This window comes from Aulonocara stuartgranti, assembly GCF_965226115.1.
Source record: "Aulonocara stuartgranti genome assembly, chromosome: 3".
In the NCBI taxonomy this organism is placed as follows: domain Eukaryota; kingdom Metazoa; phylum Chordata; class Actinopteri; order Cichliformes; family Cichlidae; genus Aulonocara; species Aulonocara stuartgranti.
In genome coordinates this window covers 76,556,975-76,580,688 of record NC_138941.1, presented here as the reverse complement: position 1 = coordinate 76,580,688, position 23,714 = coordinate 76,556,975, and the positions used below count along the sequence as shown (strand labels likewise).

The window sequence follows — 23,714 nt, the reverse complement described above, 5'->3', positions numbered from 1 at the left end:
CCTTTCAAAGGAGAGAAATGGAAACAATGTAAGTCTGGTGAGGTGAGGGAGAGTAAGGGGAAAAGGGGGCAGGAAGAAACAGGAACCTTTGTAACATTAACTTTAAAACATTTGGGGAGCTGAGGCAGTGTGGGCGTGGTCGGCGGCTGGATTAACATCCGTTTAACAGTCTTGATCACATATCATCCCACTGATGAGCAGGAACATCTTCTGTTTTTTCTACTGACTGCAACCCTGTCATGGTGCTGTGCTTGGAGACCAGCTGTTCTCCAGCAGTCTTGAACAAAGACTCGGACATTAATGTGTTTGTGGTGTGAAACTTTAATAGTTTATTATTACAGCGCAAAACCTGTGTAATACACACACAGTCACAGCTGTCATGTCTGACAATACAAGTCATTGCAGAGCTGCAGGAAAACCTTTAAACGTCCCAAAATATTTTACTTAAAAGCATTTTTAAAAAAAACACAAAGTGCTGCATAATAAGACCAAACATGTAAAATCACAGGCCCACAGTAAAGATACAACAGCAAAGCTGACACACCCCCTGCTTTTATACTGGAGCTTCAGGAGGGGCCAATGATGTCACAGAACAGGAGCCAATCAGAGACAGCAGGATGAAGGTCCTCCATAAGGCAGAGTGCGTCCTCACTTTCCTGTTCAGAGACAAACATCAGTGATTTCAGCTCGAAGCTGGTGAACTTTGACCTTCCCTAACACACACATGTATGTGCTCTGTGACTCAGCCGACACACGTCTTACCTTTTAGCTTCCTCCAAAGGAGCAGAACTCAAACCAGAACCAGGAGAACCACAGAAACCAGACCTGACATGATGAAGGCTGTGAGAGGAGGGCCAGAGGATGGGGACCAGTACCACCCATCCTCCTCATCTTCCTTTTTTGGTTTATTGTTACCACGAGGTTTTTTTTTATTTGTGTCTTCAGGGTCTTTTTTACTGGTACTTTGGGGGCTTGATGTTCTAGAAGAGTGAGTGATTGGGGTAGAAGAAGGAGCTTTTACATTAGCAGGAGGAGGATCTGCAGGAACAATGACAAAGATGGTTCAGTCAGTTTATTATCTGGTCAGCTCATCAGTTCCAGTAGTCTGTGGAAGCTTCCTCACTGATAGACAGAGCTGTCTGAATTCTTGAAAGACTAAAGAAAGGATCTTCAGGTTACACTGAGGTTACACTGAGACTGTCTGTCATGAAAGTCTTTATTTATGGACTTTATCAGGCACAGGATGGAGAGGAGTGCAGTGACGGTCTGGGCGTACCCATCTTCTTCTCTCATATTCATCTCAAGACCGCAGACAGAAATCAGCATTATAGAATAAACGAGTTAGATCAGGATCAACTGCAGACGATTGGATCGAGGGATTCTGCCTATCCTGAGTCCTCTCCTGTACTGTCCTCACACACATGACTGCAAGCCTGCCTACAATACCAATGGACAGGTGTGTCAACTGTGGTGGGCCCGATCAGCAGAGGAGATGGTCTCATTCCAAACAGACTCCCTGCATCTTTCACAGCAGCAATGAGATGTGCTTTTCTCTGTGGTTAAACCTTAGTGACTCACATTTATATTTATATTAAATATTCTCCTCTTGAAAGAGAAACATGGGCCTGAAAAGAAACTAATGTTCACATCTGTCAGTCACAACCTGACACTGAGTCTCTTTAGTAAATCCAGCAGAGTTTTAAAGTCAAATAGAGGTTTTGTGCCACCACAGTGAAGATGGACTTCTTTGTTCCTTCTTTAATATTCCAACCTTTGTAATGATGGGATAATTTTCTCTGGCTGCTCTGTTTATGTGACCTGAATACATTAAGAGAACATGTATCGATAAAGTAAGATATAACCTACCACCTTTCATTGATCTCTATGACATTTCTACTAAAGTCCAGGAAAAGAGGTTGAATAAGAAAGATCATTGCACTGACCTCTGACTGTCAGCCTGAATTCAGGAGACTTCTTATCAACACCAGCTGAGCACGAGTAGAGACCTTCATCAGACTTCTGAACATTAATGAGAATCCACTTTCCTTCAGGATCAAATCCAATCCTTTCAACACTTTTATAAAAATCAGAGTTCCCCTGTTTACCGTCTTTGCTTTGACAGAGCAGAGTCACATTACTTCCTGTCCACACAGGAGATGAAGGGATGTCCAGGATCAGGGAACCTGCTTACCAACAGAGACACAAACAGAGTGATACAGAGACAGACTTCCACCAACACACAGAGTCATACAGACACAGCTGGAACATCTGTACCTGAAACAACGATGTTGACTTCATCACTACGCTGCCCAGATGAGCTTTCACAGAAGTAAGCTCCATCAGAGGCTTTGTCCAACATGAGTTGACAATGAGAATTTTTAAGAACAAATCCTGCAGCTGCTCCACACCTCTCAGTGCGTCCTCCTCTGGACCTCTTCACTGTCCATCCATCAACTGTTTTTCCATCATCATCATCACAAGTCAGAGCTGCTAGACCACTACCAGTGAAGAGCGTTGTTGAATTTGGAGTTACACTCAGAGAGACTGAAGGGCAGACAGATACACAGACAGAGTAAATGTATTTGTGTTCTTGTTGGAGTCTCACTGATGGTTTTCACTTCCATCTACTCACCTGCAGAAACAGTCAGTGCAGAGAGATGCAGCACACACACACCTGCAACAGGAGGACAGAGGTCACTGAAGGTCAGAGAAAGTGTGAAGGTGTACTACGGGGTTGGCCAACTCAGGCCTCGAGGGCCGGTGTCCTGCAGGTTTTAGATGTGTCCTTGATCTAAAACAGCTGATTTAAATGGCTAAGTAACCTCCTCAAGATGTCTTGAAGTTCTCCAGAGGCCTGGTAATGAACTAATCATCTGATTCAGGTGTGTTGACCCAGGGTGAGATATCAAACCTGCAGGCTCTCGAGACCTGGAGACACTCCTGGTGTACGAGCTTCATTCTCTTATAGGGTGTGTAAAAAAAAAAAATTGCATAAACCCTGCATGATTCATCAACAGTGATGGGCATTACCAAAGTACAGATACTTTGTTACTGTGCTTAAGTGGTAAAAGTGGGCGGGGCAGTAAGTCACACTACTTCAGCATCTAGCTAGCCCTGCTGAAGAGGAGTGAGCATAAAGGGAGTAACGGTTTATTATATGTCAGGTCATTTCAAATGCAGTGTTTCTATGAGCACAACAAACATCAGCAAACACACAAACTATTTGTGTGCAGTTTGTCTCACAGTGTGTTACAGTTAACGGTCCAGCTGCTGTATTTCAAAGAGAGGAAAGAAAGAGAGCTAACGTCACTCAGAGATGGAGAAAGATAAGAAGATAAGAAAGAAGCACATGAGAGGCCGTAGAGAGCTTAGATTTAAAGAGAAGGATCGCTTAGTGTGATGTCATGAACTGGAAATGTAAACAAGCCATGATTTTAATCACATATTGGACCTGTATGTGAAGATCTTTCATGTTGTCAAACAAAGTAAAGTATACTTAAATCCAGTGTTGGGAAGGTTACTCTTAAAATGTATTCCACTACAGATTAGAAAAATGCATGCCCCAAAAATGTATTTTGTAACGTATTCCATTACGTTACTCAATGTGAGTAATGTATTCTGAGTACTTTGGATTACTTTATATATTATCATGCGTTTTATAACTGCATGAATGTACTATTGCTGTGAGATATATTACTATTACTGAAGGCTACTCGCCATACCAATACAAAATAGATGTTTAAATCTTAATATACACGAGTAACAGTAGGTGGACATTAGGTAAGGCTGCACCTTTTGTAGCGATCTGGTATAGAAAACTATTCAGCGCATATATAAAACAGGTGCACGGCTTGAACCGTAGTAAAGGGACCTTGTAAGGTAAGTTGTGTTAGCGCTACTTTAGCATCTAGCTAGCCCTGCTGAAGAGGAGTGAGCATAAAGGGAGTAACAGTTTATTATATGTCAGGTCATTTCAAATGCAGCGTTTCTATGAGCACAACAAACATCAGCAAACACACAAACTGTTTGTGTGCAGTTTGTCTCACAGTGTGTTACAGTTAACGGTCCAGCTGCTGTATTTCAAAGAGAGGAAAGAAAGAGAGCTAATGTCACTCAGAGATGGAGAAAGATAAGAAAGAAGCACAGGAGAGGACGTAGAGAGCTTAGATTTAAAGAGAAGGACTGCTTAGTGTGATGTCATAAACTGGAAGTATAAAGAAGTCAGGATTTGAATCATCTGAATGTAGGGCTTCTACGATTAGCTGACTAGTCACGATTACGTCGACTATCAAAATCGTCGACTAATTTAATAGTTGACACGTCGTTTGAAGCTTTGTAAGATCCCAAAAGCCGCAGGAATAAGTAGCAGGATTTAAGAGTGTAATAACAGATAGAAACAGAAGATGGCAGCACTGCATGTACAAGGATGCCAGCTACCGTTAAACCCCGGAGAAGAAGAAGCTGTGTCCCAGTTGCCAACAATGGCGGCAGCTAGGTAGTTCTACTACTTTTATTATTCTTTCTGGGTCACAAAATAAATGTTTAACAGGCGAGAATGTAGCTGTGTAAACCTCAAATATCTGCTCAGTTTATCAAGACACCACATATCTGTGAAGGTTCTCAGTCATCCAGGTCATCGTAGTCAAAGGAGCTTGCAAAGAAAAGCGTCTGGACTTCTTTAAGTTACTTGAAGACGTTTCACCTCTCATCCGAGAAGCTTCTTCAGTTCTAAGGTCAAATGGTGGAGAGTCCCAGATATAAACCTAGTGGGAGTAACCCCCCACAGAGGGACAAAAGGACCCCCTGATGATCCTCTAATCGCCTGAGCCAAGGTGTGAAACTGGGTGTGGGTCCCAATCAGCCAGAGTTTCGGGTGCGTTCATTGTGAAACCTGGCCCCACCTTATCATGCGAATTCCTGAGATCAGATGGCCCAGGATGTGAGTGGGCGTTAAGGTGTCTGGGAAGGGATCTCAAAACTGGATTATAGATGGCAGAGAGTTGGTGTCGTAAACCCCCGCCTCTGTTCAAAGACGGTCGCTCACAGTGGACATAGATGCTTCTTTCACTCCTCTTTCAAACCATCTGTCCTCTCTGTCCAAAATGTGAACATTGGCATCCTCGAAAGAGTGTCCTTTATCCTTAAGATGCAGATGGACTGCTGAGTCTTGTCCTGTGGAGGTGGCTCTTCTATGTTGTGCCATGCGCTTGTGAAGTGGCTGTTTGGTCTCTCCAATGTAGAGGTCTGGGCATTCCTCGCTGCACTGTACAGCATACACCACATTGTTAAGTCTGTGTTTTGGCGTTTTGTCTTTCGGGTGAACCAGTTTTTGTCTGAGCGTGTTGCTGGGTCTGAAATGCACCGGGATGTCATGCTTGGAGAAAACTCTCCTGAGTTTTTCTGATACACCGGCTACACAGGGGATGACGATGTTGTTGCGTCTGTCCTTCTTATCCTCCCTAGCTGGTGTCTGGTCTTCTTTTCTGTGCCTCTTTGCTGACTTTAAGAACGCCCATTTAGGATAGCCGCACGTTTTGAGAGCTTCCTTTACATGTGTGTGTTCCTTCTTTTTTCCTTCAGGCTTAGAGGGAACATGTTCTGCCCGGTGGTGTAGGGTCCTAATTACTCCAAGTTTGTGTTCCAGAGGGTGATGGGAGTCAAAGAGGAGGTACTGGTCCGTGTGTGTGGGCTTCCGGTAAACTTCGATGTCGAGGTTGCCGTTCTCTTCAATGTGCACAGCGCAGTCCAGGAAAGGCAAACAGTTGTCCTTTGTGTCTTCCTTGGTGAACTTGATGTTCACCAGGGAAGACACCACATATTTTCAAAAGCGCTCCGATGTTTTCGGAACACTAGCTCGATAGCTAGCCGGGGGCTAGGCTCACTAGAGCCGTGAGAGCACCGGACTCCCGGCAAATCATTTTCAAACCCACCGCCGTCTTTCCCTACTCAGGTTAAACATGATGCATAAGTCACTTAGATAACTTAAAACATTTTTTTCAGTATTTTATTTGTTCCTGAGTAAATCGGTTTGGCTGAGATTAAAGTTGTAGTTTTTACACAGCTGAATAAATGTCAAGCAGACAGCTGATTATCAGAAGTATGAGATGCTCGAGAATCCATCCATCCATTCGCTTCCGCTTATCCTTTTCAGGGTCGCGGGGGGCGCTGGAGCCTATCCCAGCTGTCATAGGGCGAGAGGCGGGGTACACCCTGGACAGGTCGCCAGTCTGTCGCAGGGCCAACACACAGGGACAGACAACCATTCACACCTAGTGACAATTTGGATTATCCAATTAGCCTATTCCCACAAGCTGCATGTCTTTGGATGGTGGGAGGAAGCCGGAGTACCCGAAGGGAACCCACGCAAACACGGGGAGAACATGCAAACTCCACACAGAAAGAATGATGTTGGAATTGAACTCAGGACCTTCTTGCTGTGCGGCAACAGTGCTAACCACCGTGCCACCGTGCTGCCATGCTCGAGAATGTCCTGTTATATTTTAGTGTCATGAACCGAAGTTCTGCGCACAAGCTGGACCCAGAAGCAGAGCCAACACACACAGGAGTATGAGAAAATAAACTTTATTTTAACTGAAGGTGTCCCGGGAGGGTAGAAGGAAAACACACGTGAAACTAGAGAAACCAAGGGACCGGGAGATGAGTCACGCAGGAACGCCGAAAACAGGACTGTGGGAGGCTGCAACAGAAAAAGGAAAAGAATTATTGGGGTGCGGGGAAATAGCAGCATACGTGGGGGAAGAGTATGAGTCTTACGGTGACAGCGGGGCTGTGGGAGCCGGAGGGAGGGGTGAGTGTCCGCGGGGCAGCTCAAGGAAAGTCGAGGTGGCGAGTACTGAAGGCGATCCAAATTCCAGACGGGCAGGTGGACAGGCAGGTGGCTCAAAAAAACACGGCGAGTTGTTATCTGAGTGCACAGGAATTAGCGCTAGTTCGGACAGATGAGTTTTCACAATCGCTTTCCCGTAGGTGTACGTTACCGCTGTGAGACGACTACGGACTGGCGTGGAGCAGCAGGCTGGGCTGGATCAAATAGTCCACCTGATGATCGCCTGGGATGGGGTGCAGGTGTGGAGTTAACAGCCACGGCCGGGCCGCAGACCATGACATTTAGATAGCAAGGAGCAGACGGCCCACTTTATTAAACTTCACCGAAACAATCTGCAAATTTAATTTAAAGTCAATAAACTGTCATGCACGAACAGTTATTAAAAGTCCGTCTAGTGGCGATCTGCAGTCGTATTTCATCCAGTTTGTAACGGATTGAACGGGCATTGGAGAGGAATATGGTTGGGAGTGGTGGTTTAAACGGACTAGTCTTTAGCCGTGCCCACAAGCCTCCCCGCCTGCCCCTCTTCTGCCTCTGCTCGCAACGTCTCCTCCTGCGGCTTGCTGTTGCGGGTAGCCCCGGGGGTTGCTTAACGAACTCCGGGGGGGATGAGATACTCGGATGTTAGTTGAAGATCTCCACGGCTTAGTTGTAGTAGATCGTCTCTGTTGTATTGAAGTAACCCCAGACTGTGTGAAATAATACCCAGTACCACCAAAAGTGCAAAAATGTAGGAGCTCCGGGCCGCTGCGTCTGTGCGCGCCGCCATCTTGGGTTGTACGGAAGCTCCGGGTTGTACGGAAGCTCCAAACGCAATTTCATTGTTTTCTGACAATGACAATAAATACTTAAATCTAAATCTAATCTAAATCTAAAACTGTCATCTTGTCTTTATTTTTAGATAGCACATATCTTAATCACTTAAAGCTCTAAGCTAATGATAGTTATATTAGAGCAGATGCGTGCTGGTGCACGTTGTACGTCCAATGGATGCATGATATGATTAGTCTAACTAATCTTCCGATTTGTGACTAGTCGACTATCAAAATAATCGTTTGTGGCAGCCCTATCTGTATGTGATGTACTTTCATAATGTGAAATGTCTTGCAAAGCAAAGTAAGGTATGCTTATTTCATGTTCTTCCATTAGTACATGAAAATCCTGGGTAGTTTTGTGCAGGATAAACAGGTTAGCTTGCAGCACTGTGGTGAATTATTTAGACTGTCTTGAGCCAGTGAGGGTCGGAGGTCACTGAACAAACTGCTCTCTATCATGCACGACCATCACAGTCCTCACTGCTGAGGCAGCAGAGCTTCCTCATCCCTCAGACTGATTCAACCCGGCTGCCATGAAGAACATGAAATTCTTCCTATGTCAGTCTGACCTTTACTGCTTTTAATTAATTTGATTTTTACATTAGTTTTTTATTATTATTTTAGCTCTGTTATTTGTAGACTGATGCTGGTGTAACAGAAATATTTCATTTGTGGGATCAATAAAGTATCTTTCTATCCATCTGCAGTGACTGTGGTGTTCATGAGCGTCACTAAGGTAAATGTATTAGATAAGGGTCTTAGCATAAATACTTTTTCAGTTGGATACATAAGAATGAGCCAGTTTCACTGTGAAAATTAAGTCTGAAGATAACAATATTATTACTATTCCCACAGCCATCTACCAGGATATTCTCTGTCATTGATGCAGTGCTGAGCGGGCCTGGCTAGCTGAACCTGCTTGCTTGTTTGCCTAGCGCTGTTGGGTCATGTGACAGGAAAACATCAAAGTACAAGAGGGGAGAAAAGGGAACCGGCCCGGGCTGTGACACTTGAAAGAAGCAGCAGCCAGGCTGCCTCTGATGAAACCTCATCAGTGCATACAGGAGAGAAACAGAAACTGAAGCACCAATCTCATTACACTTGTACTGATCCATATAAATCAATGTTAACGATACTTGGATTGATCTGCCCACCACTACATCTGCTGATCTTCTAGTGATCTTAGGGTTGCCCCAGATGCCAAACCTCACTTTAGCACTTTGGCTGTTCACATTTTTCTGATTGGTTGTGCACGCAAAGTCAAAATCAAAGATTATATATAACAGATTCAAGCTGATTATAATGAGAATTTGGATGGAATAACATCCAATTCAATTCAATTTTATTTATATAGCGCCAAATCACAACAAAAGTCGCCTCAAGGCGCTTCATAGATACAGAGAAAAACCCAACAATCATATGACCCCCTATGAGCAAGCACTTTGGCGACAGTGGGAAGGAAAAACTCCCTTTTAACAGGAAGAAACCTCCGGCAGAACCAGGCTCAGGGAGGGGCGGGGCCATCTGCTGCGACCGGTTGGGGTGAGAGAAGGAAGACAGGATAAAGACATGCTGTGGAAGAGAGACAGAGGTTAATAACAGATATGATTCAATGCAGAGAGGTCTATTAATACATAGTGAGTGAGAAAGGTGACTGGAAAGGAAAAACTCAATGCATCATGGGAATCCTCCGGCAGCCTACGTCTATTGCAGCATAACTAAGGGAGGATTCAGGGTCACCTGGTCCAGCCCTAACTATATGCTTTAGCAAAAAGGAAAGTTTGAAGCCTAAACTTAAAAGTAGAGATAGTGTCTGTCTCCTGAATCCAAACTGGAAGCTGGTTCCACAGAAGAGGGGCCTGAAAACTGAAGGCTCTGCCTCCCATTCTACTTTTAAATACTCTAGGAACAACAAGTAGGCCTGCAGAGCGAGAGTGAAGTGCTCTAATAGAGTGATATGGTACTACAAGGTCATTAAGATAAGATGGGGCCTGATTATTTAACCCTTTAAAACCGGTCAGAGCGGGCACGCTCCGTTTTGCGTAACTATTTTTAAATCCCGGTAGCACTGCAACCACGTGAGCTAGCACAATAATTTTTTTTGCATATGAAAGGAGTTGTACTTACATCTTATGCCATCAGCTTGTCCTTGGTCACAGTTTCCTTCCACATATAGCTTTGCAAAAACTGCATAAAAAGCACTTGAAGGAAAAAAAACATAATATTCCAGAAACACGCTTTGCCGATCCGATCAGCTGTTTGTAACACTTCCTAGTCCATCAGCACGAACTATCGCATGTCCGCCATTACCTGCCCGAAACCGGAAGTGACGTCATTTTCGCGGAAATGTAGTTTTTTACCATCAAGGCCTCATGAGCCTATACTGGTGTTTTTAAAAGTTATGTTTGACTTTATGACTTTCTGTGTTGTTTCTGGGATGCTTAGGACTCATATTGCACTGCTGGAAATAGTTTATTTTGATGCACATGCTGGTTTTTTTTTGCAAATTTGCACTATAATATTTATTTTCGTTTTTCCTGCAGTGTATAGAAATTGGTGTATTTCAAAAATAAAACCATGAAGACACTCAAAATAAATTTCCTGTGGTGGGAAACTATTTTGTGCAACTTTTTTGTATTTACAGTTTTGAGGGATAAGCCTCTTAAATTTCTCTAACTACAAATATATGTTAAAAAAGCAAAAACGATTTTCAATTTTTTTGTAGTTTATTGCACTTTTTTGCAATTTATGTAATTACTATGCACTTAATGCAGACATATTATTAAAATTTAGGCTGTAATGGTTGTATTGATGTATAGCAACTTGAAATGCTCCCAAAAATGGCTCCACAGCAGGTAAAAATATAATATAAGCTCTGGCAGACTTGGTTCTATGGTAGGGTTAAGATTTCCTTTCCAAGTAATATTCAGGGTGGTATCGACGATACTGATCTGATACGATACTTTGTACAAAAACGTATTTTATTTATTGTATCTCAAATTATAGCGTCATAATGATTACAGGACATCAGATTACTTGTTCTTATCACTTAATAATGCAGAGTTCATCATATAGAAATAAAAAAACTGAAGTTGTGCTATTTGAACACGTTGCCTGCCTGCAGCACTAAAGGACTCCGTGAGAGACGTCTGTCTCGCCCTAGCAGCACCTGTCCCTGTCCTCCTCTTCAGTTCGCCTCAACATACGCTCGTCATATTCTGTGATATGATTTACTCTGAGGTGTTTGACAAGGTTAGTGATGTTGCAGCAATACCTCACTTTTTTGCCACATGGATTGCAAACCACGTGTCAGCTGTTTGTGGAGGTAAAATAAGTCCGCACATAAGTCCAATTACACTCAGCCATTGTTGTGAGTGCGCGCGCCAAGGGGCTGCAACATGTTTATACAGCCGTATTTCGCACATGACTATGAAAGGCGGAAGAGGAAGTAGTTCCTTCAAATGTAGACAATCCAATGTTATAGTTTCTTTCCACTGTGTTCCTGTTAATGATAAACTACAAATTTACTCAAAATTACTAAAATATTGATATTTTAATGTGAGAATCGATTCTAGAACATAAATGATTGGTATCGGAGGAATCGATATTTCAGGATCGATCTGCACATCACTACCAAAAAAAACAAAAAACGAAATGTACGCTGCCTTTCGGTCTGGTTACTACCCTTTATGTCAGAACCGGTGCAATAATGGCACCGGATACCGGTACCCATCTCTAGTAATAAAGTAACTAATTACTTTTGAAAAAAATAATCTGTAAAGACTGCCAAGAGAAGTCCTGCCATTAATTAATGCTCCAATCTTAAATATGATCAACCTATCTCTAATGATCGGCTATGTACCACAGGCCTTCAAGCTGGCTGTAGTTAAACCTTTACTCAAAAAGCATCTCTAGACCCAGCAGTCTTAGCTAATTATAGGCCAATCTCCAACCTTCCTTTCATATCAAACATCCTTGAAAGAGTAGTTGTCAAACAGCTAACAGATCATCTGCAGAGGAATGGTTTATTTGAAGAGTTTCAGTCAGGTTTCATCACAGCACAGAAACAGCTTTAGTGAAGGTTACAAATGATCTTATCTGATAGTGGACTCATGTCAGTGTTTTGAACGGGTTATAAAACAACAGTGTAAGAACAGTTTCATGGTGTAAGATGCCAGTTTTGACAAGTACAGACTAGTGTAACGGTCTCATCCTTCTCTTTCTCTTTCTGTGTCCTTTTCATTAGAAACTGTCAATCCCACCCCCGCATCACCCTGACTCGTATCATGAACAGGCTTGTGTCCACATGAACGTGCAGACTTTCCCCTTTGAAAAACAAAACAAAACAATTTTTTTTAAATATAAAATACACCAAAACGATCTCCAGCACCGTCAGATGGAGGTGCTGGTCAATGAAGCCTCTAAACAGTAAGTCAAAAATAGAAATAAATAGAAATAAAGGCACACAGCTCTGATGCATAACGACTTGTGAGCACAGAAGCAGGGTTTATGAAAACCTTCTCTCAGGAAGAAGTTTTTCCAAACAATACTGAAGTTAATGCACACACACTGTGATCCAGCTCAGTTCATTTCCTTTCACACATGTGCCTCACAATCGTTACAAAATAACCAGAAGTATATAGTTATTTGTCCCTACCCCCTCAAGTTTGACCTCTCATTCATTTAATTTTCTTTTAGTCTTAAATTAAACAAACAACATATGAAGCAAAAGTAAGTTTTTCATATGAAAAAGACAGAATGTGTAAATCTGCAGATTCACAAGTTATGAAAACAAACAAACAAACAGAAAAGAACTACAACACCATTTACAGCAACATCACCGTGCTGGGTTAACCCTGTTTTTGTCATTCTTATAATTATTTGAAATAAGTTTTTTATATTTTATTTTCAACTGGTTTATGTTTTCATTTCTTTTATTTCTTCTGTTAGATTTTTAAAGTTGTTCTAGCACTTTGTATTTAAATTCCATTTCCCTCTTAAGTTATACCCACCTTCTCTTTCTATGAACAATTTACAGATTTCTTTTAGAAGCAATTTATTTCTTACTTCATACATTATTTGCGCTGTTTTAAGCTTCACCAAGTCTTGGAATTTAATAGCTTGCATTTTGACAAAGAGTGCATTTGTATGGTCCCTGTACCCCACATTATTTATTAATCTAATGGCCCTTTTCTGTATTATAGTTATTGTTTGTGTGTTACTTTTGTATGTGTTTGCACAGCAAGCAGACAGAAGCTGAACACATACTGAACATACTGACACACTGCAAACATCTCTGTGTGTAAAGGAGACACACACACTGAAAAAGCTGCTCCTTCAGAGTGTGTGCTGGATCAGAGGTTGGAAATTCTTCTTACCGTGCAGCAGGATCACAGACAGCAGCCTCATTTTCATCCTCACAGTCCCGTTTAGAGCTCCTCACTGCCTCCGACCTCACCCTCCTCTCAGGAGACTCTCAACAGGAAGCTGTACCACTCTGACAGGAGGCACCGCCACAATAAAAGCTGTCCTAGACAAACACCTGTGCCAGTCGCGTCCTGATCATGTGTTTCAGACACGTACAAGTTAACCAGTATCCAGCATCAGGCTCAGACAGCACAGGCCTCCCAGCCACAGCCAACACTGGATTAGTCTTCAAGTTTTCTTTCTTTTGTTGTAATACTGTATTCACCTTACAATATGGCACAATATAAATGTAGCCTGGAGTGAAAATGACTGGACAAATTTACAGTGATGTGATCAAAATCATCCAACATGAGCCGTGATTAAATTTTACTGGAAGAAAGTGAAGAGAGAAACAAAGAGCTTTGATTGGACAGTGAGTCGGAACTCAAACTGGGAGAGGTCAGCATCAGCAGTGGTGGTTAATTTCAAAAAGTAATTAGTTATTGTTAGGTTTTGTATTGTTGATTGTCATTTATGCTTAGAAATATCTACTCATATATGCTTAGAGTTGTATAATTAGTTGTAGATTGGTAGAGGTTTGATCCTTAATAGTCTGCAAGCTTTGTGTGCACACCTACATCCTGGGAGCATGGGAGAGGTCGTACCTTGTCTTATTGTTTTATGGCAGGATAAACGTGGCTGTATCTGTTTTAGGCTAAGTGCCTTTGGTTTAGATGAACTGCTGGACTTCCAGACCAGCAGGTTTAGGGAAGTCTTTATGGGGTCAAAGGTACTCTTTGTTTGTATGTAGACGTCATATGTTAATGAACCTATGCATATTCATGTAACCTCAATAAAAGAGCAGTGTTACGGGGGAGCGGACGAGAGCAACTGGGGTCAAGCGAAGGAACGGCGTTTGTCCGGTTCTCTCCCGTGCACGAGAAACATGAAGAACTTTGCCTACTTCGTGTCTTGCTTTGCTGTGTAATTATATTGTCTTCAACGTTCCAGCGAATAGGTTCAAGCTACAAACCTATCAGTTATACTTACTAGTTAATTCTTTAATAAAGTAACTGAGTTACAATATTTTAAAAGTAACTAAATATTAGGTAAAGTAACTATTGCGTTACTTAGAAAACAGTGTGCTACCTGCTGAGGTCCAGGGTACAATCAGCTGTTTTTGACTGCTTTTGATGTTTCCTCCACATTTCACCTTTAAAAACGATTTACTTTGCCTTGTTTGGTATCATTCTTTTCAGCACAACCTCACATGTCTGAATTTACTGTTATTTTTTTCATTTTGACATACTGTATTAACACAATTGATCTAAAATCAGATAAAGAAAACAAACTCTCAGTAGAAAAAAGTTTAATTTTTTTACTGTAACAACCACAAACATGTTTAACGAATCATTTTCAGAACTTGAAATAAAAAATCTAAATTGTACATTTTAAAAACCTGTGCACAAGTTTTGCAAATAGCAAATCCATTTGCAGCTATTTACATAAAAATGCAGCTTTTCTGATAATGATTTACTATTTACAGACCAATCAGGTGTTCTGCATCAAATAAGCTCCACACAAATTATTTGTGCGACTTCAAAAAATGATTTCTATCCACTATAAGACAAAGAAGAACATGACAAGCTTCATCCTGTAACGAAAGCTGCTGTGTGCAGCCATGCACACTCACATAAACTGGGCTTAAACTCAAAATGCAGCTTGATTTGCTGACCGCGATAAGAGCCGCTACAAAACATTACAAAACTTAACTGATGGCAGAAAACTGGGTCCAGATTAAGGAAAGTAAAGCTAAGAACATGTCTTTATCAACACTACCTTTCATTAATGCAAAGTCGGTCAAAAACCCAACAATAGAAAGTACTCTCAAGGTGTGGACAACAATTATCTGTTTCAAAGACCGCACCAGTGAGAGGCAATCGGAAGAATTCCAGCCTTCTGTGGGAGTCAGTGGCTTTAGTAGGTGGGACAATGCAGGCCTTTGGAACTTAAAATCAGATGAGAAAATATGAAATTATTCACATACTTTTTGGGATTGTCCATCAATCCAATGATTCACGATAAGAATCAAAGAAGAAACAGACAAGTTATGTCTCCACTAAATCCAATCAGATCTCTTTTAGGAGTTATACCTAGAGAGACGTATAGTCCAGTCAAAAACTATATTCTAATGATACTCCTATTGATAGCTAATAGAACAATAGGAAGAGAGTGATAGCAAGCTTGCAACTGAAACTGGATATCTGCCAACAGAGGTGGAGCTGTGTGACCAGATACCCCAGTTACTGGACCACAATCCTGGAACTGTCATGGTCCTGGGCCATGTGGGCCCAGTATTCTTAGTTCCTTGTATTTTTGTATTTCGTTCCTTATTTAGGCCATGTTTCCTGAGTTGCCCTGTTGTGTTGTTCCCTAAGTGTTTTCCCTTCGTGACTCTTACCCCCTGTGTGCCCCTCTGTGTATTTATGAGCCCTCGTCTCTCTTTGTGTTTTATTCTATGTTTTCCCCAGCCCGTTATGTCTGTGTTCTCCCCGTGCTCTCTCTCCTCCTGTCTGAACCTCTGTACTTCCTGTTTTACTTTTCCCGTCTCCCGTTAGTGTTGCGTTCACTCCTGCCGTGTCTTGTTATGATTATCAGTGTCACCTGTGTTCCCCGTGTGCTCCCACTTCCCTCGTTAACCCTCTGTGTATTTATGTCTGCGTCTCCCTCAGTTCTGTGTCGCGTTCTCCCTCATGCTGCGTGGATTTCCCTGTGTCTCTCTGCGAGTGTTAGTTATTGTTCCCAGTTTAAGTTTTGTATTTCTTGTAATCTGCCTTCCAGCAATAAAGCTGTGATTTTGAGTTTATCCCCTGAGTCCGTGAGTTTGCATTTTGAGTCCTCATCCTGCCTGCCACACAGCGATCATGACAGGAACGCTGCATTAACCTTGTAAAGACTGTTATCAGCTACACAGCAAAATCGCTAGTGTGAAATTAACACTGTGAGTGTTAAATTTAACACTAGAAAAGTGTCTATATGTGTCCACTCTTTTGAGTGTTAAATTAACACTTTTCAAAGTGTTATATTTTTAACAATGAGCTAGTGTTATTTTGACACTGCACAGAGTTAAAGATTAACACTGAGTAACACTGACCAGTGTCAAAAATATTCTACACTGGTGTTAAGTGTTAAAAATTAACACCGAATAGTGTTGGTGGTACTTTACACTAGCCCTGGTGTTTAAAAATTCAACTCTGAATAGTGTTAATTTTCTAATACTAACACTAGTGTCAGTCAAATCATTAATACCACCAGATTACAATAAACTCCCATTAATCTCTGATATCTCTACTGCTACAATTAACCCCTAACATCTACCCATTACAAGACATTAACGTTCCAAAATACTTTGTATTCAGATAGACCACAAGTAAACAAGTTATACAAAATTACAGTATGGGACAATGTACATTTTGTCATCAGTGCCATTTGAAAATTGCCTATCATGAGGTCTATAGTACACCAGATCATCTACAGAGATCAGTGCAAAGACATCTAATCCATCCTCAATAACAAATGCATTTAAGTGGTCATTGAAATATACTGTTGAGACCTTACAAGTTAGAAGATAAGCATTGCAATCTCTAACAATTATTTTGACAATCTTATTGAACAAAGGCATCTCACTTGATACTTGAGCAAAAACAGAGCTGCACATGTTCAGTATTTGCCTTTTTCCAACTGGAACCTGTGTAGTTATTGTCATGGGATGAGCCACATTTACAGGCTGTGAAACAGAGGTTCCATCGTTAGGTACAGGCTCAAAATTATTGATGACCTCAGAGTGAACACAGTCTCCATGTGCTCGGAATAAGTGCCGCTTGTAACCAGAGTACGTGCGAAAGATAAATGAACATCCAGGCTCTCCACAGGTCAAACGTAAAAACCTTCCTGGGTACAAACCATGCTGGAACTTCTTCAAATGTCTGAATAACACTGAGCAACTTGTGTGGTGTATCTTGCAAATGTAACAGGTGAACATTTCCAGTCAAAGTGCTGAATAGTGGATATTTTTAAACTGTACAGTGAAGACTTCCTCTTGTTTCCCTGACTGTCCTTCAAAGCTGCCAACATCAATGCCATACACGGTGGTCTGGATGAATGTGTAGAAGTTGTCCAATGCCTCATCAAAGGACACGGCAAATAAAAAATGTGCCTTGAAAAGTTTTGCCTTGTCAAAAAAACTGCATCTCCCATCTGTGTCACACAGGACAATGTAGAAACTCTGGATGATGTTCTTTCTTTCTCCAACACACAGGACGAATGGCTGAGTGGGGCCAGCCTTAGGAAAAGCCTCCGTGCTACCTCCCACCTGAGGGAGAGAAAGAAACCAAGTGATTGACATTAAACAAAATTGATAATCTGATGTTGAGGCTTTGCTGCTGGAAATTATGACAATATTAAAATGTTTCACTCCGCGCGCACAATTATTTTTGTTTCAATGTGTACATTTAGTTTTAATAGAAACAATGACATGTCAGTCCTGCAACACCAAGCCTGTCTGCGATAGATACATCTGCTGCAGGTTGGATCACCTTGCCATCTTAAAATATCAGCCCTTGATATTTTGCATCTGTTCTCATCAAAAGAGAAATATACAAATCTAAAAAGCACACATACCTTGATGAATTTCATTAGGTGGTGAGCAGCATCTGATGTGCTAATCTTTGAAGACGTCCTTCCCTTAGATGTTGGAGTAACAAGTGAAGCAGCAAAAGATGGCAGCCGCCTCGCAGTCCCAAACTACAGAATAGGAATTAAGATCATCACAATTACTGTCATTTAAAGGACCCCAGCAGCCATTTTTTCCACGTTATGTAATACCATGATGACGTCTTAGACACCTGATAATTTTTCAACTACCAAACCAGCGCTTTGGTATAAAAATCCATTTCTAGAGACTTAAAATCTTCTGGCCACCAAGTGAAGTAGATATCGAGTCATAACAATAGTAAGATTATGTAACTTTTTTGTGTTCAAACTACATTAAATGTCATTTCAGGTTTAACATGTTTGTAAGCTTATTTTCATACCATACAGAAATGAACAGAAACCCAATGTGATTTAGAAAATGGACAGCTGTATTCCAATTTGTAGTAAAGGTTTACCAGTATGGTCCAGTGATATATTGTGTTGTGGGAATTAAGCAAATGCTGTAAAGGCATGCAAAATCTACCATTTCCAACTTACACTTACCAGCCTCGTCAGAGTAACGCTGTGCAGAAATGAGCAGCTCATCCAATTCTGTACTCTGAGACAGATTTTTGCAATCTTTGATGATCCTTGGCTTGAAGAATGTTGGCCACTTTGCAAGGAACTTTGCAGACACTTCCTGCCCAACAAACAGTATTGTGAAGTCTTGGTCAATCTTAAACACAAAGTGTAACAACAGAAACAACACTTTAACAAGAAAACAAACAAAGGAACCACAAAGCAGTCATTAAATCATTTTATGCCTTACCAAGCCAGGTGTATCCAGAAACCTTGGGAAAAGGTCCAGGACAGCAGAAGCTGTGGCAGGTTCTTGAACCACTTTTTGCCTATGTTGAAATGTCACCTTCATATTGTCTTTGACATGTTTCATGTCAGTTGAGTGCCTCTTCCTTGCATTTATCACCTCACAACGGCCTCACATTTGAACACAAGTTGCGAAGAGTCTTGGGGCTGTCTTGAAAAGCTGACTTTGATTACTTCATCTCTTCTCAGGAACCAGCATATCACCACCTTCCAAGAGTAAAATAAGGTCCAGCATATAACACCATTTCTTTGCAAAATATCTAGCATGTCTAGTCCCTTTAGACTGAGCCTAACCCTTGTATGGTGTTCGGGTCTGTGAGACCCGTTTTCAGTTTTCCTCAAAAGAAAAATTAAACAATTAATTATTTTTTCAACCTGAAATTCATTGGCTTTGGCTTATTTTCTGTGAAGAACATAAATCCAAACTAATTTTCAATGACCTCATACTGTACCTCCCCCCACGCATTTACATTACATACAAGGTGTTCGGGTCCACTGGACCCAGGTCTAATAAAAGTGTTGAAAGTGTAGGTCCTGTGTTCCCACACTCTGTCTTCCTTTCTGGTGCTGCTGATAGTGTTTTCTTCCCCTCCTGCTCCGCACAAAGTTGCCACATTGTTGAAAATTCAACTATCAACACCGTCTGCTCTTACATCTCACACATTTTACCCTCTTTCTTGAGGGATCCAAATTTTATTTTCTCATACCCTGTCCCACCTGCAAATTAGGGGCATAATGCTGTAAATAAGACTTTGCCAGTGTGGTTCCTTATCACAACTGATCAAGATGGCAAAAGATTATCTGCTGCGAGGGCCATCCAATTGATTTTGGAAGAGAGAGGAGCTTCGGATGATGATGTTGACAAAGAGGTTTCAGAATATTTCACATTTCTGAAAATTCAGAGTCTGACAGTGACTTTGAAGAAGAGGATGAGGTTGAGCACCATTTAGTAACAAAACGAAGACGAGTACCCCATCTGCAGCCAGCTCCAGGACCAGAACAAGCCCACCAGACAGCAAGTGAAGAAATATGGACGTCAATAACTGGTGAAATTGAATGGTCTTCTTACCCAAGAAATGAGCCACCCTGCAGAGCTGTTACTGTGATAAGCCAGGGCCAACACGGCTGACGGTTACTCATGTGCAGGACATCAAGTCTTCATTTGAGTTTTTCATCCCAGATTCCATCCAGAAAATTATTCTGGATTGCAGTAATCTAGAAGGAAGGTGTGTTTTTGGAGAGAGGTGGAAGGAGATGGACCAAATTCATCTAAGAACCCCAAAGGCCTACTTTGGGGTTCTTATCCTTGCAGGAGTTTTCAGGTCCAAAGGGGAATCCACAGAATCCCTGTGGGATGCAGAAACCGGCAAGAACCTTTCCGTGCATCAATGTCTCTGGAAAACTTCCACAAAATTTCCAGGATTATCCGTTTTGATAACCGAGACGACAGACCAGCTCGACGGCAGAGAGACAAGCTAGCTGCCATCAGGACAGTGTGGGATAAGTGGGTGCACCTCCTCCCTCTGTTTTACATCCCTGGGCCTAATGTCACCATTGATGAGCAGCTGATCCCATTTAGTTATGAAACATATTGCTTCACGTGTAAATGTGTTGTGTCTTTCCACTCACTCCACTTGATTACAACTGATTTATTTTTTTATAACATTTTATAAAAAAAACAACAAAAAAAAAAACGAGAAGCACATTAATTCATAAATGTGATCTAACAAAGGTAAAGGGAAAAAATTAACCATGTTTGCTGTTCATATGGCTTGTAATTGGGATGAAGTAAACATCTGTTGAGTAATTTAACATAAAATTGTTTAATAGTGTTAATTTGGAAAGCCAAAACTCTAGCGGGTCCACCAGACCCATGAACACTGGCTGAGTAACAAAAATATGAACACCACACAAGGGTTAAATTAATTTTGTTAAGAAAAAACATCCTTGGTCCATTTTTAAGTAGTACAAGCTGTGTAACATGACTGCAACACAGTATTGTCTCAATTATCGCAGGGGTTAGTAGGAACCATATTTCTATTTTATTATTTTTATATATTTTAAGCCATAAAACCCCTCCCCACTCTCTAACAAACCCTAATATAACCCTGTTATTCATTTTTAGACTAGAAAATGCTTAATGTACCACAAACAAAATCTAAAAAAAAGAAGAAAAAAAAAGAAAAATACCTACTGGCTACAGAAATGCGCACTATGATGAAATTCCCATAATTTACAAGATGTAGGGGCCATTATAGTTTAAAAATACTCCCAGGTTACCCTTAAGCATCCTAGTTCACCTAAGGAAGGGTCTCAAACTTAAATGAGCTGTCATCTCATTGGAGGGCTACTTCAAAAAAACAGAAACCACAAAGAAAACACCCACAAATATTCCTGACAATGTAGCGTTTGGTTTGTTCGTTTTTAAGTTTCAAATATTGTATAACAAGACAAAACTGCAAATATGAACACCCCCCCCCACTCTTAACTAACCGATGCCTTTAATTGAACTACCAAATGAACACAATGGTCCTCTCTTTCTGGTCAGACACTTTGCAGCACTTCTGCTGTAATTTTGTTCATATTTAACAAAATAAAAATGCAGAAAGAAGTGTTCACATTAGTTTTTGACTCTCACTGAACTAACAAAGCCAATCAAACCACATGTTTGTACTCTCTTGTTACCTCGGCCAGGTCCGCGGCTCTGAACCGTGGTAATGACACCTCTGGCTAATACGTCGGGTTGTCGGGCTTGTAACTTTACTGTCAGCGAACACAGTGTACAGTCGAGTCTTAACAGCTTTCTTACAACCAGGCACTCATTTTGGCGGCAGTGGTTATTATTATATTTACATGCTTTCTTCTTCCATTTCTCCTCGGTAACAGCTCCTACTTTCTCCCTCTCTCGCGCTCAAACACACAACGGGAGGGGCAATTCCACGTTCTCCCTGCAGCACGGACTACGCTGCCTATGAGGGCCCGTAACACTCTGCCCTTATTGCCTTCATATTAAATCATTTTTGGCTAATGACAAAAAAAAGTCACTTTAAGGGCCAAATTGCATTATACTTCTTCACCTCACCTGACGTGGGCCGTAAGTGGCCTCTGGGCCGCGTGTTTGAGACCACTGACCCTAAGGCTTTAGCAGTTTAATTTGAAAATAAATAAAAGGCATTTAATAAAAACTGTGACATATATTAACAAGTAATATTCATTACAGTCTGCCAACACCCAGATTATGCTAAATGAATATTAGGAAAGTAACTGGTACTTTGCAGAGTTCTAGCTAGCAGTAGCCCAGCTTAACAAAAACAGTTAAAATTCAAATATGACACTTAAAGATGATGTATTTTGATATAAATACTATTTTTTTTACTAGTTATCATGTTACTTGCTCTAACATCAATCTAAAACTTAATATTTGACCGAATAAAACTTACCACAGCAGCAAGAAAAAATGGCGACCGAAGATTCTGAAATGCGAAGCTCCACAGGAAATGAAGGTGTGGTCTAATTTAACACCCACAGTGTTAAAATGCAGTAACGACTAAAATCCACACTAACACTTTTCAGGAATCAACTCCCGATGTGTTATTTTAACTCGATTAAGTGTTGAACTAACTCGGAACTCTGTTGAATTCTGCTAACACTGAAAAATCAATACTGGCATTTTTGCTGTGTATAAAGTAACTACTGTACTGAAATACATCACTACAGAAATGGCTACTGCAGGGACAGTTCTCTGTTTAGTTGACCTTGAATTCGTCTTAATCATCTGTGTGACCAGCCAACGGTTCTGGACAGAGGCTTCAAGCTGATACAGTCTGGTATCTGTAAGAAACCACAGCAGACAGGTAAACAGAACACTTGGATCATCCTTCTGACTGAGGTCACCTGCATGTTATGATCAGCATGTAGAAAGTGACCTGAAACAGAAACTGATCACCTGAGCCACCAACCGCTTACAGAGGACGAGCTGAAGCATGTTAGTGTCACACAGGGACATGGAGTTGCTTGTGGTTCTGGAAAAGAGATGAATAAAGTAGATTACAACAAACAGAAAGAAACAACAACTTAGCGTCAATTTACAAAGCAAAGCGTGACTGCCAGCACATCAGACATGCTAACACTTGCAGAAACCTACAGACCTGAGCTGACAAGTAGAACCATCACTCAATAACACAGCAAATCCATGACAAATAAGGAAAAGCAGGAACTACATGTTAGATTAGATAAAACTTTATTAATCCCTTGGGTGGGTTCCTCCGGGAAATTCGGTTTCCAATTAGCACAGCACCGAAATATACCATATAGACACATATATACATACAGAGACATAGATAAATAAAGAGTATACAACGGGATAAATAGAAAAAATAGGAATAAGAATACAAGGGAATTGCACATTTCAAGTATTAAAGTCTATTGCACCGTTGGATATTAACAAAAAGTATTGCACAGTGAAGTGAAGAGGCACTACAGCTTAGTTGTTCCCCCCTCCTTTGTCCTCCTGTTTCCCCTCCCTCTCCCCTCCAGAGAGGAGTTAAACAGTCTGATGGCGTGTGGGACAAAGGAGTTTTTAAGTCTGTTAGTTCTTGTCTTGGGGAGAAGCAACCTGTCACTGAACAGACTCTTCTGATTGTTTATGGCCGTGTGCAGAGGATGCCCAGCATTGTTCATAATGTCCATCAGTTTCTTTAATGTCCTTTTCTCTGCCACTGTCACCAGAGTGTCCAGCTTCATGCCGACCACAGAGCCAGCCTTCCTGATCAGTTTCTCCAGCCTGGATGAGTCCCTCTTTGCTGTGCTGCTCCCCCAGCACACCACAGCATAGAAAAGGACTCCAGCAACCACTGACTGGTAAAACATCCTCAGGAGCTTCCTGCAGATGTTAAAAGACCTCAGCCTCCTGAGGAAGTACAGTCGGCTTTGGGCTTTTTTATACAGGTGCTCTGTGTTGCATGACCAGTCCAGTTTATTGTCCACCCACAGCCCGAGGTACTTGTACTTGTTGACCACCTCCTCCCCCTCTATCTGAACCGGCAGTGGACCTTCTCTGGACGTCCCGA

General features: G+C 41.4%; 1 protein-coding gene across 3 annotated transcripts; it reads right to left on the bottom strand.

Annotated features, from left to right (window-relative positions):
* Positions 1-317: 317 nt before the first annotated feature.
* On the bottom strand, positions 318-13,115 carry LOC309703639 (uncharacterized protein). 3 transcript variants are annotated; one of them, XM_082528569.1, is made up of 7 exons: positions 13,041-13,115; positions 2,633-2,674; positions 2,275-2,544; positions 2,106-2,186; positions 1,944-1,988; positions 763-1,038; positions 318-656 (listed from the first exon to the last, which is right to left on the bottom strand). In XM_082528569.1, exons 1-6 carry the CDS (start codon positions 13,075-13,077, stop codon positions 791-793), a joined length of 723 nt encoding a protein of 240 aa, XP_082384695.1. In that variant the 5' UTR covers positions 13,078-13,115; the 3' UTR covers positions 318-656; positions 763-790. The 3 variants fall into 3 exon arrangements, with proteins under 3 accessions (XP_082384695.1, XP_082384693.1, XP_082384694.1); XM_082528567.1 differs by having other exon boundaries at positions 1,944-2,186; XM_082528568.1 differs by having other exon boundaries at positions 1,944-2,183.
* Positions 13,116-23,714: the final 10,599 nt, after the last annotated feature.